The following is a 27,009-nucleotide window of genomic DNA, read 5'->3' as shown; positions in this document are numbered from 1 at the left end:
GACCATGTTCTGAACCCCTTCCCATTTCAATCAATACTCTGCGCGCCAGTTTCTCCTGCAGCACTACAGTGAACTGCGACTCTATGGACCTTTAAATCGGCACATAAACAACACACGTCCTTGCACAGACACCTCTCTCCGCACTTCTGTTATCTCCCTAGGATAAACTCCGACAGGAGTTTGCTGGGTCAAAGGGCATGTGTGTTTTTAGGGGGTCTGATTATACACGTGTCCTTGGGCAACACAGCCTGGGGGCAGCTGCTGCTATTTCCAGGCCCCCGGGGACAGCTCCTAGCCCTGTCGCCAGGAGGAGGTGACAACCTACCAATTGGACAGTGCCTGCAGGGCAGCATTCATGTAGCAGGAGTTCCCGAGGTTCTTCATGCCCGTGAGACCTAGGAAACCAGCGCACACAGGGGAGGGGAGAGGAGGGGAGGTGAGTGCCCTGCCCCGGCCAGGGACCCTCACAGGTCACACCCGCAGGTGAGCTGTGGCTCTGGAGCCCCCAGGACCCAACCAGAGGAGGACACAGTGGCTGGTGGTCCACCCCAGAGATCTGCCAAGTATGTGAATGTAACTCCTGCACACACAGCTACGGTCACCTGAATGGACAAAATAGGACAACTGCGCCCTCCACCCAGCCCAGCCCGCTGTCTGCACTGTGCAGGCCCAGGGTCACATGGCCGAGACCGGGGAGGACTCGGCTGGGTGGTCAGCACCCCCAGGGAAGCCACCACACTATGTGGGCCATCTATCACGCCTCCCAGTGCCCAGGGCGCACGGCGCTTCCCGCCCAGCGCTGAGGCTATCGTTCCAGAGGCTTTCACCTCGAGGTTTCAGGTCATCGTCTTCGGACTCGGACTCTCCTTCATCAGCCACGGCAATAGGAACAGCTTTCAGAGGGTGGGAGGGCAGCGGAGGGTCCTGCATTCAAGACGCAGAATGAGGAGAAGGGGGCGGTCAGAGGGAAGGGGGCCCAGCTGCCCAGACCCAAGCCGGCACTGAGTCAGCCCGTCTGAGCAGAAGGCAGCGAGGAAAGAACAGCCTCACCCCGGGAACTTGTATCTTATTTACAATCATGAATAATTATTTATTTTATTTATTATAAACTTGGGGGAAAAATAGAAACAAACAATAACAACATGCACTCCAACCTTCCTGAGACAACCGCTGCTAACAATCTACATGTACCTGTATAGATTTTTAACAGCTAATATACAAATTACCGCCCCGCAAAAAAAAATCACACGGGGTATTGTATGCATTGCTTTATAGACATTTTTGTAAAAACAATCACAAACATCTACCATGTCCGTGAATGTATTCCAGAAACAATATCGAGCACCTATTACGTGACAGTCACTCATAGATACAATGAACACACAGACACGCCTGGGCCTCCCCGGAGCACCTACTCCGGCAGGCCAGTCCAACCCTGGCTTACTGACCGCCACAAGACGCTGGGTCCCCGTGCACGGCTCGCTGAGCCCGCCACCTGTGAGGGCTACATGGGCACCCACCACTGCCCAGGTGGTTTCCAGGCGTTTCCCATGGAGAAGGGTGCTGCACTGACTTCTCCTGAATCCTTGGGATCCATTTTAGGTCTGGGGTTGCCACGGGTTCTCCGTAGGTCTGGAAGCATCCGCACTGGCCCTCGGGCCCAGGCTCACCCACGCCCCGCCTTTACACATGGCCCCCCCACAGCCTGCGAGCTCCCCAAGGCAGGCCCTGCTCCCAGTCACCTCTGCTTACTCATCGGCCCACTGGGGCTTCGGCACATAGTTGGGGCTCAGCGAGTGCTGACATGAGCTCCTCTGAGTCACCTGGGAACGGTGACCAGGAACAGACCACCAGGGACCCACTAATTCGGGCTCCACTGATGCTTGGGTGACACTGCCCCACCCTCAACACACGTCACCAACCAAACTGCTCCTGCTTCAACTCCTTACCTGCTCGGAGAACTTGGGCGAGGAGCCTGGCAGGTGAGCCGCCAGCCGCTGCTCTGGGAACACCTCCTTCTCACAGGCGTAACACCACACCCGGAACGTAGTCAGATTCACTGTCAGGTGGTGCTTTTTGGCCTACAAGGCAAGACCCAAAATGAGGTCAAGGAAAGACTGACCTAATAGTTGCCCCGGGCCTGCATCGGGGCTGCCTTAGCCCTCGGGCCTCAGTAAGAGGCCCTGCCAGGACAGAGGCCTGGAGCTCAGAATCTGCTCGCCCTCCAGCCAGGGATGCCGAGGGCTGCCATGGGTCAAACACACACCCGTGCCAAGTACTTGCACCTGCATTAGCTCTGGCCTCTGCTAGGATTATTCCCATTCTGTAGACAAGCCACTGAGGCCCAGAGCGGGCAGACAGAGCTGGAGGCAGCTGGCAGGGGTTTGGACTCTGGGCTTTCTGACTGCTCCCGGCCACCACGCTCACCTGCGCATGAGTGGTGCTGTGGTCAGCGAAGGACTCTCCGCAGCCAACGTAGGGGCAGGCGACCTGGGGAGAGGGGAGGAGTGGATTCAGGCTGGCCGAGAGGACGGTGCCAGCAAAGTGAGCCCGTGTCCCCATCTCTACCCACAGGTCCCACAAGGGATCGAGACCCTGCCACCCCCAAGAACACAGATTTACACCCCTGAAATTTGTACTGGGCAAGGATGGCCACCATAAAAGCTGCCCCTGCCCTCTGAGTGAGACGGGAAGCGTGCCCTGGGAGACTGTTCTCCTATAACAAGACCAGGCAGGGCCACAGCTCGACCTGGGCAAAGCCTCCCCACCTCCATGGGCCCCTTTTCACCAGCTTCCTGTCGGGCCGGTTATTGGGATCCATATTTTGGTGGGTGAGCCTGGGTCTCACAGCCATTTCCTAATAGGGGACGCAGAATGGGCAGAGGCAGTGGGGCCTGCCTTTCGCCTGGCCCTCTCCTATCCCAAAGCTACCACCCGCCAGGCCCAGCTCAGAGGCGTCTCCGCTGTGGAGCTCCACCCAGCGACCCGCCAGCCTCTCCACTGGAGGGAGCAGTGGGGTCACTTCCATCTGTGACCAGCACTGCCCAGGGTGAGGGGTGCCTTCCGAGTCACAGAGGACGCCTCATTTTCTGCACAAGGTTTCTGTATCTCTCTGGGGTCTGTGGGCTCCCAGGAGGTAGGACCATGTCCCATACTTCTTGCTGTCCCCTTGGGGGCCCAGACAGTCTTGCAATCTACTTTACACTGAGTGATAGGCCCGAAAGGACCAGGCTAGAGGCCCCTGGGGGCCCCGGTGTCTTCTGTAAAGACAGCCTTGAAATGTGATGTCTTCAGCCCGTCAGACTCTCCTTTTTGTTTCTACTTACGTTTATTTTAAAAGAAATTTTCAGTAACAATCATTTTTAGTATGATTACAAAATGCAAGACATACTTGTAGAAATTTTGGAAAATACTACCAAATTACAGAGGAAAAAAAAGGAAATTACCCATAATTCTACCACTCACTGACAACTGTCATGTTTTGATATATCTGCTATCCTTTTTAATAAACAAAAACTATCAAAGCACGATCAGTTTCCTGGATATGTCTATGGGCCACACACCCTGGTAAGCCCATCACAGGCATTAGCTCTGCAAATTCTACCCCAACCCCAAGGCGGGACAGTCGTCAGTGCTGTGGCGCCTACTTTCCGGGCGGGAAACGAAGGCCCAGGCGTCTCTAACAGTGCCAGGGTTCAGAGCCACAGGGCCTGCCTCAAGGCTCACACACCGCGTGTGGAGAACTGTGCCTCCGATACAGATGGGATCATCTAGTCCAGAGTGTTCTCTGCCCTGCTTTTCACTCTTGACATTTTCAATGGCTGCCAAGGCAGCCGGCCCAGGAACTCGCTGACACTGGAGCTCTTTTGGCTTGGGTACCTCGCCTGCGACATCCATGCCCTGTTGCTCTGTGTGCCCCCACTGGCAGTGCCCAACGGGGACGGATGTTCCCCATGCAGAGTCTACCCCGCACGCCACGCCCCTAGCAGCTCCCAGGACCCCTTACCTGCAGACAGGCCCACAGGTTCGGACCAGTAACACCACACGACTGACAGGTTCCCTGTGTACGGTGAGGTGAGAGAGGAAGAGCCAAGTGAGAGAAGCCTGTGGGAGGCGCTCACGGAGCCCCGGCCTGCTCCAGCCTGGGGGGGGGCAGCCACACACCTGCCCCCGCTGATACACGGGCACCCTAAGTGTCTCTCACCCTAAATGTCTCGGCTTAAGGCTTTGTCTGCTTCAGAAAGGCCCTCACCAGCCCACCCATCTAAATTCGCTTTCCCAAGGGACACTTTACACTTTATTGTTTGAATTTTGTTTTCTGTGCCTGCAAAAACATTTTCAATAAAACCATTTGAACCCTTACCATGCTCTCTCATCACACCTTCTCCTCTGCCTCGTGGCACTATTTACTTAAGGCTCTCTCCGCATCGAGACTACGGGCTCTACGAGAGGGGCGGTCTGTGTTTTCTACTCTTGTGACTTGACAGGGCCTGGTACAAATTAGGAGCTCAGTCTATTTGTCGACCACAGAAAACACCCAGGTGACTGGTGGTCTGGGAGACAGAGTGTGCTTGTCTACTGATATCTCCCCTTCTTGCTTCAATAGCAGAACGTGTGAGTTTTGGCTGAGCACTTGGCCAGCCAGCTGGAGACTATTCTCAGCCCCCACTATGACCACAGAGCTCAGTTCTACTCGATGGGACAACAGTGACAGCGACACATGCCACCTCCGAGCTGTGCACTACCCTTCCTCTTTCTCTTCTTTCCAGTGCCTGGAATATGGATGTGAGGGCAGGAACCGAGGCAACCACCTTGGACTTGGAGATGGAAGCCACGTGTTGAGAACGGCAAAGCTACCCTATCAGTTCTAAACAATAACTATTTCGGCCACAGTTTAAATTGTCGTAACAAAGAGACCCTGAAATACAGTGACCTAAATGAGATGGTTTATTTTTCTTCATTATGAGCTACCTGTTCACATCCTTGCCCCTTCTGGAATTTTAAAATGTTGGCTTCATTTTGTAGATTTCTGGATGCTCAGATTGGTGCTGAAAACACGCTCTCTGAGATGCAGGCCTGAGACCGCTCCAGCGCTCCTGGTCTTTCCTCTGTAGAAGCACTAACGCTTCCAAAGGCTGCCACCCCCCAGCCCACATCGTCCCACGTTCAGCCTCCCTCTTTCCACCTCGTTCATCTCCCTGCTCTCAGGGTCCCCTATTCCTGCCTCGTCTGGAGGGAAAATCCTCATGATCTGTCTCACTTATTCCTCTGTGCAGATGCAGAAAGAAACCCGCAGTAGACATGGAAATGTGCCAGAGCCTTGCTCTGTACCGCCTCCAGACCACACAAAGAAGTGACACTATATCAAAAGAAGCCACAGGTGCTTCGAAGGACTGACCCCTCCCACAGGCCAGTCTACACCAGCTCAGGCCAGGCCACCAGGACCTGCCGGCAGCGCAGGGAGGCTGCATGCGGGCATTAGCAGCCTGGAAGGAAGAGCCGACAGGAGGAGTCTCACCCAATGACCCCACTTCTGGGACTGTGTCCTGGAAGGGCTCTGCCCATGTGACAGGGACATTTCTATGAGGCCATCCATCTCAACATTGTTCGTTTTGTCAGGAGGCGGCAAAGAGCCCTGGTGTCCACCCACAGAGGGTCAGTTATGGAGTTTACACGGTGAAATAGGACACAACCTCAAGACAAACGATGAGAAAGCTGTCCCTGTGGACCAATGTCTAAAGGGCTCCAACATACATTGTCATGAGAATAAAGCAGGTCACGAAAGTGTCTCCAGGATGCTACCTTCATGTAATAAAGGGGAAAAGGGAAAAATATGCATATTTGCATATATCTGCATTAAAAAACTTTGAAAAATTACAAAAGAAACTAATGTAACTGGTTACCTGGGGAGGGAGAGAGTAGGGGGTGGGAAGGAGACTTCTTGACATTTATTATTCTTACAGTCTTTGATTTTGTTTTTTTTTAAAAGATTTTATTGGCGAAGGGGGATACATTTTTGAACCATGTGGAAGTGCTACCTATTAAAAAAATTTTAATTTAACAGAGAAAGATGATGACACATCCCCCTACTCAGAGAGGCCCACTTTCTTGCCTTGGGCCCCCTAGAATGCTCCTCAGGTCACGTGGGTGTAAAAACCGCCCGCGGAGTCTCAAAGCCTGATTCATTCCGTGCCTTGGAAAGGCTCTGTGCACCGGCTCCAGGCAGCTAATGACAGGGCATCAGTGGCTCCCAGATGAACTGGTTTAAATGATAATTGATGGCCCTTAGGGCACAGCTCCCAAACAGACGCCAGCTCTTCCATTTGCACAAAAGGATGAGCAGAGACTGTCAGGAGCCAGTGCTTCCACTGCTCCAGAAACGTTTGCGCCTCACCCACGCAGAGGCCCGGAAGTGTGGGCCACAGCCCCATGAAGTCTGACCCTTTACCTTAGATTTGAGCAGCAAGTCGTCCTTGGTCACCTCCCCTATAAAGTCAAGGTGGGGGCAAAGGTCCCTGGCGTCCCCCATTATGGCCCGGGCTCACCTACAGGAAAACACAAGCAGTGCTAGGTTGGCAATGGCTCCCAGGAGGCAGGGAGGCGAGCACTGAAGGTCATGCGTCTGGTCTCGGCGGGCAGTTCTGGGCTGCATGAGGAGGGAGCTGCTCAAGCTCTCTGAGCCTCTCTCCTCGTCTGGGGCCTAGGGCGGAAGACGACACCACCCCAGTGGGTTGCTCAGAGGGTTCACAGTGGGTGTGTGTAGACCCGCTGAAGCCGGAATAAGCTCTGTGGGTTGTACCAGTGTCAGCGTTGTGCCTGTGATACTGTACTACAGACAGACAGCCTACAGATGGACAGACCAAAGACGTGCCACTGGGGGGAACTGGGTGAAGGGTACGTGGGACCTCCCGGTACCTTTTCTGGCAACTTCCTGTGAATTATAATTATTCTAATGAAAATGTTTAAAAATAAATAACTGAATAAAAGCTTCCACCACCCAATATTTTAGTAGAAATCACACCCAGGAATCTGATTGCTGATTCTCTACTTCTAAAGTGTTGCCAAAAAACGGTCCAAACCAACCAAAAACGTAAGTGGAGTCCAGAGTGGTTTAATGAAAAAGCAGGGGCCATGTGTGCACTGGAGGGGGGTGAACCCCCAGGCCTCCCCCTACAAGACACCTCCCTGCCCCAAATGGTCAGCCAGGCATTGAATGGCCAAGACTCCTGGCCAGAACAGGAGTTACTGGTATGGATTAGATGCCAGGCAACTGGCGAAGTGCTTTCCACACATTATTTCATTAAAAACTGCCCCCGTGATCTTGGCGGCAGCTGTGATTAGCCTCATTTTACAGACTAGGAAAGGGGTTCTTTCTTGTCTCAGGCCTCAGAAGTGCTAGAGCTAAGCTGAAACCCACGTCCCCGCTCACATTCTCTTTAACTTGTGGAAAATATAAACAACGCAAAAGTCGACAGAACAGTATAGTGCATTCCCATATACCCATCCCCTAGCTTCAACAATTAACAATTCATGGCCAACGCTGCTTCACCTCAACCTCCCACTTCCGCTTTTTTTGCAGCAAGTCCCAGGTATGACATCATTTCATCTGTGTAAATTTTTCTAAAAGGACTTGAAAAGAGAAAAGAAAGCATAACCATGATTCCATTATTTCACCTAAAAAGAAAACTCCGTACTTCCTCCTCAGTTGGTACCTAAGGGCTCCACCTGAGTGGGGGAGGCTGTGGGCCTACCTCTGTGTACAGCGACACCCCCAGGAAACAGCCAACATCTGCATTCTCCGAGGCAGTGGACAGTGGTGGGCCGTGGCAGGCAGGAGTGAGTGCAGACCTCCGGCAGGGAACCTGGGGGAACAAACCAGAGTACTTCATGTAGTTGCGTTGTTTAAAAATCACTCTTTGGGCCGGCCCGGTGGCTCAGGTGGTTGGAGCTCCGTGCTCCTAACTCCAAAGGCTGCCGGTTCAATTCCCACATGGGCCAGTGGGCTCTCAACCACAAGGTTGTCAGTTCAATTCCTTGAGTCCCGCAAGGGATGGTGGGCTCCGCCCTCTGCAACTAAGATTGAACACGGCACCTTGAGCTGAGCTGCCGCTGAGCTCCCGGATGGCTCAGTTGGTTGGAGCGCATCCTCTCAACCACAAGGTTGCCGGTTCGACTCCCGCAAGGGATGGTAGGCTGTGCCCCTGCAACTAGAAAAAAAAACGGCAAAAACTGGACCTGGAGCTGAGCTGCGCCCTCCACAACTAAGACTGAAAGGACAACAACTTGACTTGGAAAAAAGGCCTGAAAGTACACACTGTTGTCCAATAAAGTCCTGTTCCCCTTCCCCAATAAAATCTTTAAAAATAAAAATAAAAATAACTTTTAGCACCAACCAGTAGTGCTAGCGAACCCCACACTAGCCATTGCTGGGCGTTACCTTTGTGACCTCTGAGAACGACCTCAGGTCTGCAGGAGAGGGCCCCCGGGCCTCTTCAACTACTGCTCCCTGTGGCTGCCACAGCCCCTTAAACCTCTAGATGGATGGCTCAGCCTCCTCCGCACATGCCACTGGGACCCTCAGATCATCTTTGAATCTCGCAAGGACCCTGTGCTGCTCAGAACCCGCCCACCCAAGTGCTGAGCAACCCCAGGCCACAGGTACAACCAGGGTTATCCACATGTGGCCAGTGCGCACCCCCTTCCTCAGAGGGCCACAGTCTCCCAGATGTGGGCAGTTCAAAGAGGGAGAGGCAGTTAGAGGCTAACATTCAAAATGGTCACATGACAATGACAGGGTTAGAAGGTTCTAAATTCCAAGCCTCCTCACTTGAACCCGATTTTTAGCTTTTTTTTTTATCGTTTGCACTGAGGTCAAGTGCACTGGACTGCTGCTAGTCCCACAGTTTCGAGCTGCAGTGTGTGTGTGGGTTCAGCATCTTTGGTATGTGCCCCATCTCTCCAGCTACACGGTGGAGCCAGGTTGTGAGCTTGACGCCCAGTGCCACAAACAGTGCCCAGGACAAGGGTGACAGCGACAGGCTCACTCTGGGATTCACGCATACAATCAGACTACTTAGGTTCCTGCAACTTCAGAGAGAAAAAATAAAATAAAATAAAATAAAAAGCCCTGTGGCTAACAACCCTCTATGTGCTCTCACTGTTTAACAGATGAAGAAACAGAACTGGAGCCTAAGTAACGAAGAAACTTGGCCAGGGTCAGTCCTTCACTAGCAAATAGTGGGTGGGGTACAGAGCCTTGCTTTACATCAGGGGTCGGCAAACTTTTTCTATGAAGTACAAGGAAGTAAACATTTTAGGCTTTGCGGGCCACATCAATATTTATCACATAGTTTGTTCTTTTTTTAAAAAAAAATTTATAATCCATTAAAAATATGTTTTTAAAATATTCTAGCTCAAAGGCCCCACAAAACTACCTTGGCCTGCTGCCCATTTGCTGACCTCTGTTCTAAATCTCTATGCTGTTGGGCATTGCCAAAAGAAGCCCAGACCACTAGCATTCCACATCCCACTGCATACAAATCACCACCAGCTTACATTAGGCAAAGGGCAAAGAACAGTCAAGAGGGTTAACCTGGCTACAGATGTTTTTCTAAGTGAGTAATCAAGGGTGAGTGCAGAGAACTCCAAAGATGTCCACTGTAACACTGTTTATAATGCGGGGAAACTGGATGTAATCTAAGTGAACAACAGGCAACCGGATAAACAATGACACAGTCACACTCTGCTGCACTATATAGCCATTAAAAATGATGACTATTGAATCTTCCTATCCATTAAATTAAATTAGATCTAAATGAACGGAGAGATATACCATGTTCATGGAGTAGGACACCCAAAATTGTTAAGATGTCCATTCACCCCAAATCGATCTTTAGAGTCAGTGCAATCTCAATCAACATCCCAGCAGGTTTTTTTGTAGAAACTGTCAAGCTGATTCTAAAATTTAGATGGAAAAGCAAAAGACCTAAAATAGCCAAAACAAGTTTGAAAAAGAACAAAGTTGGAAGACTTACACCATACGACTTAAGGCTTTCAAAAAAGCTACAGTAATCAAGTTAGTGTGGCATTGGCTCAAACATAGACATATGGCTCAAGGAAACAGAATAGAGTCTAGAATTAGACCTGCACATATGTGGTCAATTGATTTCCAACAAAAGTACTGATGTAATTCAATGGGCAAAATATAGTCTTTTCAACAGTGATATCCATATGGCAAAAAAATGAACTTTGACCCTTATCTCGTATTGTACACAAAAATTAATTAGAAATTGATCATAGACTTTATGTAATTGATGGCCAATAGAGGGTTTAAAAGATCATCCCTTTCTTCTTGTTCTTTTCCAAGGTTCTCGAAGAATTTGGTTGTTCTAAAATGCGTTGCTTGTCCAAGTTTGCTTTCTTATCTTGAAACTGATGACATTTTTCCTCTTAATTCTTTGGACTGTGTTTCCAGTTTCATTTCCATTTGCTCATGGCACTGTTGGAGCTCAGCTGCCAAGTCCTTCGGTGTTTGAAGTCCAGCTCAGATCCATAATGTATCTCCATCTCCTTCATCTTGGCCACATGCTCCCTTTTTCCTTCCTTCGTCCATTTGCACTCAAGGGCTCTTAGTAAGCTGCCCTCTGCTCTTATTATCAACTGTTTTAAGTCATATAATTCCAGAAACATTAAACTGAGCAAAAAGAGTCAGATACAAAAGAGTACACACTATATGATTCTATTTATATGAAATTTCAAAACATAGTCATACGCCACTTAACAACAGGGTTACATCCTGAGACATGAGACATTAGGCAATTTTGTCATTCTGCGAACATCAGAGGGAACTTACACAAACCTAGATGGTGCAGCCCACACCGTCACCAAGGCTGTATGACAGCCTATTGCTCCTAGGCTCCACGCCTGTATGACATGTACAAAACAACACGAGGTTAAATCAAGCACAAGAGAAAATGATGCACTCAGAGGCACAGTACACACAAGATATATGACGTTGCTGGCGTAACACGGCACACTGATTTACAGCAAACCTTTTTTTTTTTTACAAGTAGAAAGAGTATACTCTAAAACAATGATTAAAAGTACAGTAAATACATAAACCAGTAACATTGTTTATTATCACTATCAAGTATACTGTACTATACGTAATTGTATGTGCTGTACTTTTATACGACTGGCAGCCCTTTAGGTTTGCTTACACCAGCATCACAACACGTGAGTAATGCATTGCATGATGACGTCACAATCTTACCACAATCACGACCTCATTAGACGACAGGAATTTTTCAGATCCATTATAATCTTATGGGATCACTGTCATATCTGCTGTCCATCATTGACCAAAATGATCATCATTGATCAAAATGTCAGTATGCAGCACATGACTATAAACAAAAATAATCTATGGTGATAGAAATTGGAACAGTTGTTGCCTGGGGCAGAGAGTAAGGCTACACCACGAAGGCAAAAAGGAACTTTCTGTGGTGTTGGAATGTTCTAGATCTTAATTGGGGTGAGATTTAACCAGGTCTCTATACTTGTCAAATCTCAGGAAATATATCTTTAAAGCACATGCATTTTACGTGTAATTTACTGGTGTAAATTACACCTCCATAAAGTTGATTAAAAGACCTTTAAATCACGACTGATCTATAGCGACAGAAAGCAGCTCAACCTTAGCTCCAGGTTACCTGCAGTTACCTGGAGCTAAGAACAGGAGACAGAGAGTTACCATTTGACAAAACTCTTCAAAAGGGAGCATTTTATTGGATATAAATTATACCTCAGTAAAACTGATTTAAAGCCCTGGGGAAAAAAACCCACACTTTAAATGACTGAGACCTATATTACCAAGACAGATAAATCTCAGAGAATGTTGAGATTTATAACGTAATAAAAAACGAGTTGTACCACCTCACACCCATAAGATGGCTACTATCAAAAACAAAACAAACTGGTGATGGAAAGAGAACTGACTCTGAGTGGTGAACACACAATGTGATATACAGATGATGTATTACAGAATTGTACACCTGAAGTCTATGTAACTTTACTAACAATTGTCACCCCAATAAACTTTAATTTAAAAAAAACAAAAACAAAAAACAGAAAATAACAAATGTTGGCAAAAACATGGAGAAATTGGAACCCTGTGCGCTGTTGGTGGGAACGTAAAATGGTGCAACTGCTGTGGAGAACAGTCTGGAGGCTCCTCAAAAATTAAATAGAATTTCCATACAATCCAGCAATCCCACTGCGGGGTACACACCCCAAAGAACTGACAGCAGAGACTTGAACAGGTATTTGCACCCCCACATTCACAACGGCATTATTCATAGTAGCCCAAGGGGGAAGCAACCCAAGGATCCATCGAAAGATGAATGAGTAGACAAAATGTGGTCTATCCACACGATGGAATAATAATAATATTTAGCCTTAAAAAGGAGCGAAGCACGGTTACAGGCTACAACACGAATGAATACTGAAAACATTATGCAGAGTGAAAGAAGCCAGACACAGGACAAAGTCTTCTATGCCTCCATGTATCTGAGGTCCCTGCAGAAGTCATATCCATACAGAAAGTAGCATGGTTGTTGCCAGGGGGAGGGCAAAGGGGGAGTTACTGTTTAGTGGGTACGATGTTTCAGTTTGGGAAAAGTTCTGGAGATGGATGGTGGTGATGATAGGGCAAAAATGCTAATGTACTTAATTCCATTGAACTGTACCCTTAAAAATGAAGACGGGGAGGCCGGATAGCTCAGATGGTTAGAGCACACGCTCTGAACAACAGGGTCACCGGTTTGATTCCCACATGGGCCAGTGAACTGCGCCCTCCACAACTAGATTGAAGACAACGAGCTGCCGCTGAGCTTCCAGAGGGGCAGCCAGATGGCTCAGTTGGTTAGAGCGGGAGCTCTCAACAAGGCTGCTGATTCAATTCCCGCATGGGATGGTGGGCTGCGCCCCCTTACAGCTAAGATTGAAAACGGCAACTGGACTTGGAGCTGAGCTGCGCCCTCCACAACTAGATTGAAGGACAATGACTTGGAGCTGATGGGCCCTGGAGAGACACACTGTTCCCCAACATTCCCCAATAATATTAAAAAAAAAGTTATTTTAGTTTAAAAGGTTAAAAATAATAATAATAAATGAAGATAGAAAATTTTGTTATATGCAATTTACCAAAATTTGAAAAATAATTTTTTATTAAAGTTTTTTAAAAAGTTGCAGGATACATTTAATATGACACCATTAGAAAGATGTGAAAAAGCTGGGGGTGGGGAGAAGATTATGAAGTGAAATCCTCAAGATACATCAGGAAAGATACTGGTCCCATCAGGCACCCTGCCATGCTGCTCGCTATACTCTGTCCCTCGCTCATCCTTCAGGTCTCAGCTTCACTGTCCCCTGGCCAGGGAAGGCATGTGCTGGCTGGCTACCCTATCTGCCGAATCTCTCTTTCAAGGAGGGCCCTCTGTCCATCCTGGCCTGTACGTGGCAGGCTCTGTAATCATTTGCTCATTTATCCATTTTTTGTCGTCAAATGACTGTCTCCACTCAAGAATGTAAGCACCCTGAGAGCAGGGATCTGTATCCCAAATACCTAAAACCACACCCGGAGCACAGTAACTTCCCAGTAAATGTTTGCTGAATGGATCAAAAGTGCAAAAAGCTATAAAACACTATTACAGGAAAATTCCATTGTGCTAAATAATTTTGTTTTGTGCCTACAAAAAGGATCATCTCTGGGAGGGTGAAATCAAGTGATTTTTATTTCCTCCTCTTTTGCTGGTCTGCATTTTCTACAATGAATTTGTGTTGCTTGTGTAATGCTATATTTAACCTAGTAAGTTACTTTTCATACTTTTTGAAATTTTGAAAAGATGAAGAGATGTGTCTGGCTTCTTTGGTATGTGGTTTCCTCCTGAGACTGTCCTTGCTTTTCCTCAGACCCCAGAGGGCACTCTGGGGGGCCAGAAGCTCCATCCCTGGAACTCTCCAGGTCCACAGAGTGTGAACAGGACACGCAAGGTATTTCAGAGAAAGGGCAGTGGGACCGGAGTGGTCCCGGAAGCCCCGACAGAGGAAGTGCCTAAGTGGATGACTCAATGTGTGGAAAACTTGCTCTAACGCCTTTGTTTTAGCCTCATTAACTTCCATGTTGGATTAAAAGTGTTCATCGTCTCCTACCTGGCCTGAAAATAGAAAAAGATATTTGTTTGGTCTTAATAAAATTAATATACACCTTTGTAGAAGCTGGAAAACAGAGACAAACATAATATGATGTACAAATTACCTGTAATTCCATTATACAGAAAAAAAATACGGTTACTATTGTTGTAAGTCTTGTCCCTACATATGAGTATATAACTTTAAAAAACTAAGCTACAATATAACACATACAGTTTGTATACAGATTTTTTGGTTTATATCACATCACTAAGCTTCTTTTCAACAACTTCACTTCCAATGGCTGAATTATACGATGTCCCACGTAAGCTACGTATACCTACGGTGGACACGTAGGGTATTTGTGGTGTGTGTGTGTATTTTGTCATAAATAAGGCACTGAGCAATATTTTGGAATATAAATCTCTGACTACATCATTGACCAAAAGAAAACTTACTGGGTCAAAATGGATGCTTAGAAAGTTCCAGATATGTATGAACAAACTTCCCACCAGAAAAATTATATAAATTTATCTGCCTACCCACAACAATGCAAAAGTGTACCCAACATAGAAAGTGTAAGGTTTACGAACTTTTTTTAAAGTTAATGGTTAAAAATCAGTTTGTTTACATGAAGAGAAAGGTTGAGTGGTAGTACCAAAACCTGTGGGTGCTTAATATTCCACACACAGGATCTGACACATGAGTGCATGCATCTGCAAAAATTTAACTTATCTCAGCTGTCCAAAAGTTTTCATTTTGCTTTATCTTGCTACGCAACCAACACTGAGCGAGCACCTCCTCGGGGGGGTGACAGAAAACAAGCCAGGCATGGATCCTGCCCTCACGGGGCACAGAGGGCGATATAAACACCAGGGAACCTGCATACAGCCACTGGTGATGTTATAATTACTGATGGTAGCCACCTTTTTTTGTGCTCTTATCACATATCAATGTCACACAGATCAATCCTGGAGTTGACTATAATTATAGAAGGAAGCAATAAGGACAGCTAGCCCTGCGTTCAGCAACTTGCTCTTGTCATTTGCAAGCTGTGTGTTTTTAGCTACATCACTTAATCCTCAGTTTCCTCATCCATGAAATGGGGACAAAGACAGCACGACACAGGAAGGATTTACCATGATGACTTCTGATCACGTGAATTTTCAGGGTGGCTCTGCACAGCAAGAAAGCTCAAAAAGTGTTCAGTACTGTAATGTGTGTTACTGGCCATGTCTCATAGGTCAGGAAACTGAGGCTGGTAGGGATGAAAGAGACAGGCCACAGGCCACCCTCATCCTTGAGTTTTTCCCTCCGAGCTCTGGTGCCCAGGACAGCCAGGCTGACCAGTCAAGAAATGGACAATGTCAACCAGGTGTGACACACAGCAGGCGACTGATGCATGGTAGTTCTGATTCACAGTGCTACTTTCTGAGATCCAAGCTCACCTCCTGGTACTTCTGACATCAATGTAAAACCAGGGAAAGTGGCCCCAGGACACGAAGCAAATCCTTACACAGCTTTCCTGTCCTGAGGCAGCCAGCACCTCTGCTGCCAGCAACTTGCTTCTTTCTCAGTACAAGATGAGAAGCTGTTTCAGATAAAAGGCACTCAAGAGATATGACAAACTTGGATCCTGGATCAACGGGAAAAAGGGGCATTAGTGGGACAGCAGACAAATCTGAATATGGACTAGATATTAGATAGTATTTGTTAGGGACTGAATTGTGTCCCCTCCCCCAAATGTATATGTTGACGACGTCCTTACCCCTCAATACCTCAGCATGTAATCTTATTTGGAGATAAGGTCTTTAAAGAATTAAGTTCAAATGAGTCTTTAGGGTGGACCTTGATGCAGTCTGACTGATATCCTTATAGTAAGAGGAGTAAAGTTAGACACACAGGAGGCATGAGGATGCACAGAGGAAAAACCACGTGAGGACACAGCAAGAAGGCAGCTGACTGCAAGCCCAGGAGAGAGGCCTCAGAAGAAACCAAATCTGTTCACCCCTTGACCTTGGACTTCCAGCCCCCAGAACTTTGAGAAAATACATTTCTGATGTTTAAGCCACCCAGTCTGTGGGACTTTGTTATGACTGCTCCAGCACACGAATACAGTATTATATCAACATTCAAGTTTCTGAAGATGAAAATTGTTTTCTGGTTGTGTATTATAATATCCTTGTTCTTGGATTATTCCACCTGAAATATTTAGATGGAAAGGGTCATGATATCTGCAACTTACTTTTAAATGGATCAGCAATAATGATGATGATTCTGAGCATATAAATATAGGAAGAGTAAACGGCAAAAATAATAATTGGTGACTCGTATGAATGGGATTTCATTATTATTCTTGTAAGTTTGATTTTTTTTGTTTTATTTTTTATTTTCTTATTTTCCCCCCCTTCTTTCACCTCCCCCCCACACACACACACTCTGGTTCAAGCCATCGTTTCTCAGTCTAGGTGTGTAGGACACAGCTCCCTGGGACATGCTGGTATTAAAAGCTTTGCGCTCCCCTCCGCCCTCCGCTGATGCAGTCGGCCGCCGGTCACCTCTCCCCGTCTGCCGGCCACCAGCCACTCATGCTGGCCGCCGGCCACTCATGGTAGCCCAGGGCAGCCCATAGCAGATGGCAAGGACCTCTTGCTCGTGGCAGCCCAGGTACAGGGAGAGCCGTTGTTCACAATCTTAGCTGTAGAGGGCGCAGCTCACTGGCCCATGTGGGAATCGAACCATCCACTGCAGCTTAGGAGCACGGCGCTCCAACAACCTGAGCCACCAGGCTGGCCCCCTTGTTTTGTTTTAAATAGAAACTTTTTAAAGATTCCCTTCCTCTTGTTTCAGGTGGAAGCAGGGAGGGGGTCTTTTGGAAAAGGTAACCCTAACTCCACAACAGAGCTCCAGGATCCAGCGCCTACTCTGAGCCAGGCACTATGCCCAGTGGTCCCCCTACACTCAGGTAAGGACCACTATTTCTTATCTTAGAGAGGAAGGATGGAGGCTCCGAGATGGGAAGCCACACAGAAAGGGACACAGCTAGAAGTAAGCCAGGTGTATCTGCGTTCATAGCCCTTCCCAACCTTCCCTCTGTGCAAATAAATGGAGTGCACATAGTAGGCGTTTCATAAGACTGAAAGGGGAAGAAACCTGCACTCCTCAGAGAACCGGATGCTGGGAACAGGACCTCTCGAGAGCAGCTGGATGACTGTGCTGTCGGGAGTCTGTGCGGTGCCCGCCCCACAGCTGGTGCCCAAATCGCCAGCCAAAGGAGTTAGGCTTTTTCCACACCCATCCCAGAGCACATCTCCCTCCTGACCCACCAGACCCGCCTCCTCTCTTGGGGATGAACAAGCAGGAGGAAAGGAGGCAGGATGGCAGGTCTGGCAAAGAGCCCGTGCATTCAAGGACCGGGTGAGGCTTCCAAGATGCTTCATCCGGAATAAGGACAGGCACTTTTCCCTCCCTGGGGCTTTCACTGAGTGAGGAGGAAAGTGCCTCCCGAGGGACGCGGCAGGCAGGCAGCATATCCGGGCCTGGCACCAGCTGCTGAGACCAGGCCTCAGGTGCCCATTACTCATCATTTTCCTGGAGGTTCTGGCTCCATCGTCCTCCCAGCCAGGAGCCAATTTCCTCTGGACAGGAAAGGTGACACTGCCACACCCCCCATTAACATAAGGACACCCACCTGCCCTGATCCTCACCACATGAGCCCTGCCACACCCCACACACCCGCGCCCACACCCCTCTGCCCCTCAGAACATGTACCCTTTCCCTCCCTCCTGCCCTCTTCTCTCCAGTAGACTTCCACGCAGCTCCATTTTCCCTAAATCCCAAATACATTCCTTCTTTTAACCCAGTCTTAATTCACTGAGGGTCCACCATCCTTCTGATTCTCAAAGGAGAACCCTCAGGCACCTCCTGCCTTGGCAAGTCCTGCTTCCCACGCATCTCCAGTTCTCCTCATTTGCCTTCCCCACCTTGCCTCCACCCAAATGGCCCCTGCATCCTGGAACTGATATTAAGAGAACTCACTAAATCCTCATAACCACCCTGGGGGATGGCCACATTGGGAGCTAAACCCATTTCCACCTCCACCACGAAAAGAGGAAAGACTGAGGCTCAGAGAGGTGGTGTAACTGGCTGGAGGTCACACAGCAGCTACTGAGCAGCTTTTGACCAAAGCCAAAAGGTTCCAAGAAGTCCTGAGTCTACTATTTGTCTCAGTCCAAGGGAGAGAACAACAACCTCAGAGGAGACTGTTCCAGAGAAAAGTAAGGCATTCCATAAATGCTGCCCAGCTTCCGAATGGTCTTCCCAAAGAGGGAACCCCAAACAGTCTCCACCAGTACCTCCCCTCAGCCAAAGAGCTATAATAACAGCAGCTTCAGCAAACATTTACTGAACTCTTACTGTGCCAGGCACTGCAAAACGTGCCTCTTTGAAGCCCGGTATCCTCATTTGCAAAGTGAAAAATAACTGAATCTACTTCATAGGATTGTTGGGAGAGTTCAATGAGATAATGCTTAGCCCAGTACCTGCCACAGAGTAAGTGCTTAATAACAGCTAATTCTTTGTCAAAGGAAAGGACCAGCCGAGATTGAGGAAAGCAAAGCCACTATTTATGCCTGGAGTTATTTCCTAAGCGTTTGTTTATGCCCTTTTTTCAAATAAACTGAATCCTCACAGCATCCCTGGGGTAAAAGGGGCAAAAGGTAGAGCGATAGTCTGCGTGACAAAGGACGAAAACAAGGCCCCCGAAGGTCCAGAGAGACGGCCGGCAAGCACCCGAGGAGGGGCCCTCTGTCCTCAAAACCCTCCCGAGTGGGTTCAAAAGATCAGACGCGCCTCTCCTCGGGGAGAAGTGGCTGGAGGTCATTATTAGCGGGGCAGTCGGCGCTGGGGCTTTAATTCACCGCCGCTAATAAGTGGTCATCTTTTTGTCCCTAAAGAGAAAAAAACACGTCAGGGCCCAGACCCCGGGGAAATATAAGTCAGCGCCCCGAATGCCACATGCGTGCTTTCAACGCTGGATCAGGCCCTGGCAGAAATAAAGGACATGGCGGCCCCTGTCCCGGAGAAGCAGCGAGCCCCCGGGAGCTCGAAGTAGGGCGACGGGACCACAAGGGACCCCCTGGGCGCTGGACGGAGGAGGGGAATGGGCGACAGCGTCCGGGGGGTCCCGGGCTCCGCTCACCTAGCCGCGGCGTCCAGCGCACTTGGCAGGGCCAGGCCCCCGCCGGCCCGGAACAGGGATTGGGTCGCCCCTGCTCCGAGAGGCCAGGCCCCCCGAAGCAGCCCGCCGCAGCCAGGAACTCACCTGCCGTCGCTACCTCGCCGCCTCAGCCTGTCAGTCAAACGCGCCCTCCGCTACGCCGCGCAGGGTCCTGGGGCCGGCTTGGCCGTGCCCCGCCTTCTCTTCCTTGGCTTCCCAATCGGAAGACGCCGACACCATCAATGGGGGCGTGGCCAGGTGGGCGGTGCCAGGCGGGGCGGGCCCAGGTAGGGCTTGGGGCGGGGCCAGGCGGAGCCGGCGCTCTGACCGCACTGCTGCGCGCCGGAAGCATACTAGGCCTTCGCGCAGCGGCGCAGCGGCTGGACCGCAGGGCTGGCGCGGTCATGCCGGTGACCGGGAAGACTTTCCGCCGGCGCCGGGCCGACTCGGAGTCGGAGGAAGATGAGCAGGACTCAGAGGAGGTTCGGTGCGTTTGGGGCGGGGTTTCCGCGGGGCAGGAAAAGAGAGGCCGACTTGGGGACCACCGGCCAGGAGCCTCGTTGACCGTATTTGCTATGAGCCGGGATTGTTGTCGCGGGAGAAGTTGAGGGTCCTAGTGATGTGGTCGCCACCCCCAAGGCCGCGCAGTTAGGAGAGTTGTCTCCGGGATGGGCAGTGGATCTGATGGGTCTTGGCGCAGGTTCGCCTTCCGTACCACTGTGCCCGCGGCTCAGCAGCGGCTTGGGGCACGGGTCGAAGCTGCTTTTTGACTCTTGAGTTCTGCGGAGGGTCTCTCAGCCTGCGTATTGCCTTTTTTCAGATTAAAACTGGAAGAGACTCGAGAGGTGCAGAACTTGAGGAAGCGGCCCAACGGGGTGAGGTGGGTACCGCGGGGGAACCTGGAGGAGCAAGGGATGACAGACACGCCCCTGCCCCGGTCGCTGTCACACATACCTCCTCAGACATAGCCCCTTTTCTTGACACACTGTACACCTTCCACTGCCCTGAAAGGGGTCTAGCATTCTTTGAAAATATTTAACCAGGAGATGCCCTGCACGGTGTGGTCTGCAGGTTTGCTCTGAAGGTGCAGAAACGGGTCAGTAAATAGCACCTATTAATGTAATTCTCCCACCCAGAGGTAACCAGTGTTATCATTTAATGTTCTTTCCGATCTGTATTCTTTCTCTGGTTTGTAAAGGGTAGTAGGTACTTATATGCTATTTTCAACTCTATGACATTGCGGACATTCACTCACATTGTGGATTATTTTCCCAAAAACCTTTTTAACGGCAGCATAACATTCCACCAAATGCATGTCCCATAATTTAGCTCATTCCCTATTTGAGGACCTGTAGGTTGTGTTGTAAACTTTCATCAAATAAGGCTGCAATATCTATCTTCCGGCATTTGTCTTTAGCTTTATTTTCCCTGAAGGCAAAATCTTAGAACTGATGTTTCCAAGCCAAGATAATGCCAAATGGCTTTATAGGAAAGTGTACCCCTTCACCCCGCCCCCAGCATCTAAAGTGCTTGTTGAGCCCTATTTCATTCTTGCAGGCTTTTCCAGCTGGCTTTGGCGCCCATCCCTCAGATCTCACCCTTGCACTAATGTTGCAACCTACAAACTTTCTAAACGTTCTTCCACATCTCTAAACTATGCCATTCCTTCCCTTTTACCCACCTTCCCTTTTTGGTTTTGCTCAGTGCTGTGGCCCTGCTGGTGGGAGAGAAGGTACAAGAAGAGACCACTCTAGTGGTAAGTTGTGGGGTCCTCCGTGAGCAGTGGGAAGATGTGGATGCTCTTCAATGAGTGATGGTGTTTTCTTTAAAAAAAGAAAAAATCCACTGCCAAGTATTAGGTTGGTGCAAAAGTAAATGTGGTTTAAAAGGTTAAAAATAACTGCAAAAACCACAATTACTTTTTCAGCAACCTAATATATAGATGTTTCCTCTTAGCTGTGTTTGTGTTCTGCAGGATGATCCCTTTCAGATGAAGACAGGCGGTATGGTGGACATGAAGAAACTGAAGGAAAGGGGCAAAGATAAGTAAGTGCAGAACACACTGACATACAGATTCACCTGTATCCCTGCTAGGGTCTGTGTGCCCCAGAGAGCTGGCCTGCAGTAGTAGCTTTAGCGGGACATCTTCAAGTATCCTTTGTGCTTTGTGCAGGGTTTCAAAACGAAAGAACACAAAAACTCTTTAAAAGTTAGCATAGAGAGATGTGGGTACACTCTTTTTGTAAAGGTGCATTGTTTTTTTGTCTTTCAAACCCATGTGGATGTTTCATTTTTCTTTTTTAAGGAAACATAAAAAAGCACAATTATAAAAATAGCACATTCAAACAATACACGAGTAAAAAATAAAATATCTGTTCATTCCCCAGAGGAATCTCCAGAGGCCAGCAGTTCACTTCCATATATTGATTTTATTTACGTATCCTATATATATTTTTCCCACTATAAACAGGATGATAAAACATGCATATTTGTCTTATTGCTATAACATAAAACTCAGCCTGAGCTGTGACTCGAAGGCCCACTTCACTCTCCTCTCCTTTTAGGATTAGTGAAGAGGAAGACCTCCACCTGGGGACGTCATTTTCTGCAGAAACCAACCGAAGGGACGAGGACGCTGACATGTAGGTGTCAGTCTGTTTGACTGTGAGCAATTGAGGGTGGGCTCCAACCAGATACAGTCCAAGATATTTAGTCACAGATGACATTTCTAGAATTATCCAAAGACATCAAAGTTGGCCCTTCTTGCCTCCATATCTGAGGCTGGAAAACTTTGAAAAATGCCTAAAAGTTCTTCAGAAGTGGTTCTTGAGATTTTAGATTCCTTGACTAGTAATATTTCCCTAAAACATTGCACAGATAAACATCAGACTACCCACTTTTTATTTTGCCAACAAGGTTGTTAAACAACTACCACCTATCATGTTTCCCCGAAAATAAAACTTAGCCAGACAATCAGCTCTAATGCGTCTTTTGGAGCAAAAATTAATATAAGACCGGGTTTATTATATTATATAAGACCCGGTCCTATTTTACTATAAGACGGGGTCTTATATTAATTTTTGCTCCAAAAAATGCGTTAGAGCTGATTGTCTGGCTAGGTCTTATTTTCGGGGAAATACGGTACAATTATTTTTTTGTCTTCGAAGAACCTTATGTTTAATAATGCCAGTAGAGTGTAGGACATAATCTCATCAGTTGGTGCTTTTAAGTTGCAAATTTTAGCTTCATGAAAACACTCGTTACTTTTGTTTTTGTTACCTCTCCATGGGCTGATGAAGATTTCATGGACCATCACTGCTCCATGGGCCAATGTTGGGGACCACTAATTTAAAAGACGCCCGTTGTGAACATTCTGCCCCTCCCTGAGACCTGTGGGTTTCTCGTTTCAGGATGAAGTACATTGAGACGGAGCTAAAGAAGAGGAAAGGGATTGTGGAACACGAGGAACAGAAAGTGAAACCGAAGAATGCAGAGGACTGTCTTTACGAGCTTCCAGAAAACATCCGTGTTTCCTCAGCAAAAAAGACTGAGGAGATGCTTTCCAACCAGATGCTGAGCGGCATCCCTGAGGTGGACCTGGGCATCGAGTATGTTTCAAACCCACGATCTACCTCTCCCCTGCCCCTAGGCTGGAGGAAGAGCTCTCTGCTTTCCAGTTCAAAGCTGAGGGGACTGTTTCTTACCTGTTTCCTTGGAAACCTACACAAACTGTATTCTCTCTGGTGGGCTGAGATGGTGGTCCCAAAAATTTCTCTGAAGAGTTGGTCAGAGTCGTAAAAGAGACTTAGGGACCCTGACTGCTGAAAGCAACAGTGTTTATTTTTATTTAGCCTTTGTTCACAGGCCCTTGTATTCTGTTTTATTCTAGCAGGAGCAATGTTAAAGACTTAGCCACCCCGTAATCTTTATCTTTTTTACTACAGAACATCTGCTCTGAAAGGGATGCCTGTGGAGGAGATACAGTGGTCAGAAACATCTTTGGGTGTAGTAGAAAGTTGGGAGACTTCTGAGTTCTTGCCTGTTTTCTGGCCTTTCTGGCTTCAAGCCTTAGACCATTCACTTTACTTGGAGGCTCACTTTCCTCTTGATCAGAAGAGGATAACTCCCCACCTCTCCAATAGTTGTGAGAGCTCCCTGAGAATGTGGCCATAAGGCCCCAAGAAAGACGGTTTCCTCCTGCAGTGGTAGGCTGCCAGTCTCACCGTGCATTTCCTTCTGAGGACCAGAGGTGTGGTGATCTAATGCGTGGCATGGCTCCTTTCTTCCCATAGTGCTAAAATAAAAAATATCATTTCCACGGAGGATGCCAAGGCCCGTCTCCTGGCAGAGCAACAGAACAAGAAGAAGGACAGTGAGACATCTTTCGTGCCCACCAACATGGCGGTGAATTACGTGCAGCACAACCGATGTAAGTTCCTCTGGGGAAGCAGCCCCGCTCCTGCGCCCATTGGTTTGAGGTCCCCTGCTTCCCATGTTTTTTGTCTGACGTGTCCGCTGATCTCTTTTGGTCCAGTTTATCACGAGGAGCTCAATGCCCCCATTCGGAGAAACAAAGAAGAGCCCAAAGCCCGACCCTTGAGAGTGGGTGACACAGAGAAGCCGGAGCCCGAGCGTGAGTACAGCAGAGGCCTCGGCTCCCTGGAGCGGTCACATTGCTCAGGGCCCATGGAGGGGGTGGAAGTTGGTAGGGGTGGAGCTTGGCTTTGGGGCCAGAGCAGCTGGGTTTCAGTCCATGCTCTGGACTATGGTCACGTGCCTTCCCCTTTCCAAACCTCAATTTCCTCATCTATAAAATTGGGAGAGTAATAAAACCTACCTCTTGGGGTTGCTCTGAGGACTCACTGGGCTGTCAAATATAAAAGAGACCCCCAAAATTAGAAAATTTTCAATAAACAAAAATAAAAGTTATTTATAATTTCACCACCCAAAGATGACCACTGTTAACGTTTTTATGTATAACCTTTCAGACTTCTTCAATATTCACACATCTAGGAAACATTGTATATACACTTACTGGGGTCTCATAGCGTTTTACTCACTACTGCACCCTGCATGTCTGTCCATGACAGTAAATACCTACTTTCCTTTTCACTGGCCATGTCACGTTCCATTGCATAGACAGATCCACTGTAGTCTATCCGTTTACCTCTGGTTGGACACTTAGGTGGTTTCTCACTTTTCCTTTGTTACACAGTGTTTCGGTGGTCATTCTTGATGACATCATGTCCGTAGGCTACATTCTAATAAGTCGCCAAATGATAGCCGATAGTCTAGAAGTGTGATGCTCATGTGTTTTCTCAGCATCCGACAGTGCCCCTTCCCACAAGCTGACCGGCACCAGGAGGGCTCATCTTTTTTATCAACAGTGGGATGATTCGAAGGAAATGCAAAATTTGCTGAGGCTGTTACTCTGTTTCTTCCTTCCTCCTTGAGAAATTATTTTCTGTAACATCTTGGTTTTACAAAACCAAGGTCTTTGATACCTTGGGTCTTTGATTCCCAAAGAGCTTCATGTGATTCACATGTGGGGAGCAAGGCCTTTGGAGTCACCAGACTTGGGTTCAACTCTCAGCCTATTTCCACTTTCTGAGTGACCTTGAACAAGTCACCTAACCTCTGAGCACAGATGGTAACATGCCCCTGCTACGATTGCTGTGAGGGTTAAAGGAAGTCATGTCTGAAAGGATTTAGCACCATGCCTGGTACATAGTCACACTCTCAGTGAAGCGTAGCTACTACTGTTCACCAGTCTAATGCTGACGTCAGCATATTTTGGCTGGCCCTTCACCACATTCACTCAGTAACAGGTATTTACTGAGGCCCTATTCCGTTTCTGTTATTAGGGTAGGCACTGGGGCTCCTGTGGGGAATGAGACAGGCATGGTCCTTTCCTTTGTGGAGCTAAAGCCAATCGGCGACTTCCAGCGTGGCAAACAGCTTTTCCTCTCTGCCTTCCCAGGGTCCCCTCCTAACCGCAAGCGCCCCGCTAATGAGAAGGCCACTGATGACTATCACTACGAGAAGTTCAAGAAGATGAACAGACGGTACTGAGGGTGGCGAAACGGGAGACGTGCAGCATGGGGTGTAAATAAATAGCACTGCTCCCCGCCCCCTTTTCCCCCCCATGATAAAAGCCTTCCTGGTCAGAAACCTGATCGTTTGCTAGCAGACAGTTCCCAAAACAGATTCTATTAGTCCAGCTGCTTACTTGCTGGATTTGTTTTTGAAACAAAACAATACGTAGTTTTCTTATTTGGGGGCAAACTGTTCTTGTGAGCATTATTAAATCTTGTTTGTAAATATGTTGACTTCCTCTTAATATTTGCCCTGGGTCAGGAGGAAACAGCGGTGTGTTCAGGGTGAGATACAATACCCTTTAAATTGTGCTTTTATTGTATATATAATCATGCCTTCCACTTTCAAATATCTGGAATAGGGTTTAGAGATGCATCCTTCGTTGTTTACGGTGGATCCAGCTGACAGTGAAAAATGTAGGATAGCATCAAAGGGACACTGGTATTTTCTGACTTTTACAAAGTTACCTGTTTCTCTTCAATAAGAAAGAAAATAATTTTTATCATCTCCAGCACTTAAGTATTAAATGTAAAATGAATCCAACCTTTTTGTTTGTATTGTGTCTCCTTACACCAACACTAGGTAATGTGTTCAGTGTGCAGGGGTGGGGCAGCTCCAATGCAAAACTGAGTTACTGAGACAGATCTTCTCATTTAGTTCAAGAGACATGGATAGGCCCCAACCTGTTAGCTGTCAAGTATGATGCCATATGTGCTGTCATTTTTCTGAGGAATTTAAATAGCTCAGGATGAGGAAAGAGCATGTCGGTTGATTTGTGGGCTGATTTAGAGTAGGCGTTGTGGTTAGAGAAGTTTGGTTTGGAGTCAGATCTGAGCTCTGCTCACAGCTTATTATTATATCCTTGGACAAATCCCTTTCCCTCTGAGCCTCATCTGTAAAATGGAGACCTTTTTTTCATTTTTCTTTCCCTCCCCTAGAATGCAAGGTGAAGGGAGGAATTATGTGTTACTCATTGTTTTCTTGAATCCCCAGGGTCTAGTCCATAACGTGACACATAGGCAGGCTTCAAAGCTATGAATGAGTGCAAATAACTTTACAGTGGAGAAACTGACAAACACGATCTTATCCAGTGATGAATTTCAACATCAATGGTCATAAATCATGTTGACAGTCTATACCCTTGATATAATGTTATAAAAATAGCACTTTGTATATTCTTCTCCAAAACTCATAACCCCAGTCTAACCGAGATAAACATCAGATTCCAGTAGTGTCACATCCTACAAAACGTTTGACCAGTACTCCCCAAAACTGTCAAGATCATCAAAAGGAGGCAAGTTTGAAAACCAGTCATAGCCAAGAGGAGTCCAAAGAGACATGACAACTAAATATAACGTGGTGTCTTGAATGGGATCCTGGATCAGAAGTGGGACATTAGGTAAAACTAAGGAAGTCTGAACAAACTTTAGTTGTATATCAATATATAGGTTCATCAATCTAGGTTTATATGTAACATACAAATGTAAGCTGTTAAAAGGGGAGAC

At 47.8% G+C, this 27,009-nt stretch overlaps 2 protein-coding genes across 6 annotated transcripts in view; one reads left to right on the top strand and one right to left on the bottom strand.

The window, feature by feature from the left end:
- Positions 1–19,643, bottom strand: part of USP20 (ubiquitin specific peptidase 20) — a 36,759-nt gene extending 17,116 nt beyond the window's left edge. For 3 of the 4 annotated variants that reach the window (XR_004424685.1, XM_033123399.1, XM_033123400.1), the window contains exons 1-8: positions 19,514–19,643; positions 7,752–7,862; positions 6,449–6,545; positions 4,007–4,060; positions 2,428–2,490; positions 1,950–2,081; positions 828–924; positions 326–395 (exon numbers count right to left, since the gene is read on the bottom strand). Coding sequence is in view for 3 of the 4 variants with exons in the window: in XM_033123399.1 (XP_032979290.1) it covers positions 326–395; positions 828–924; positions 1,950–2,081; positions 2,428–2,490; positions 4,007–4,060; positions 6,449–6,529 (497 nt within the window). In the remaining variant the exon portion in view is untranslated. The other variant, XM_033123398.1, reaches the window with a different exon arrangement.
- A 93-nt stretch (positions 19,644–19,736) lies between these two features.
- Positions 19,737–26,041, top strand: C12H9orf78 (chromosome 12 C9orf78 homolog). Of its 2 annotated transcripts, none has more exons than XM_033124043.1 (9): positions 19,737–19,890; positions 20,229–20,288; positions 21,113–21,164; positions 21,384–21,454; positions 21,973–22,050; positions 22,819–23,016; positions 23,701–23,837; positions 23,943–24,041; positions 25,389–26,041. In XM_033124043.1, exons 1-9 carry the CDS (start codon positions 19,871–19,873, stop codon positions 25,478–25,480), a joined length of 807 nt encoding a protein of 268 aa, XP_032979934.1. In that variant the 5' UTR covers positions 19,737–19,870; the 3' UTR covers positions 25,481–26,041. The 2 variants fall into 2 exon arrangements, with proteins under 2 accessions (XP_032979934.1, XP_032979933.1); XM_033124042.1 differs by having other exon boundaries at positions 19,759–19,895.
- Positions 26,042–27,009: the final 968 nt, after the last annotated feature.

This window comes from Rhinolophus ferrumequinum, chromosome 12 (genome assembly GCF_004115265.2).
Source record: "Rhinolophus ferrumequinum isolate MPI-CBG mRhiFer1 chromosome 12, mRhiFer1_v1.p, whole genome shotgun sequence".
Lineage (NCBI taxonomy): Eukaryota > Metazoa > Chordata > Mammalia > Chiroptera > Rhinolophidae > Rhinolophus > Rhinolophus ferrumequinum.
Note: the sequence above shows the minus strand (reverse complement) of the source record. Positions and strands in the feature narration are given on the sequence as shown.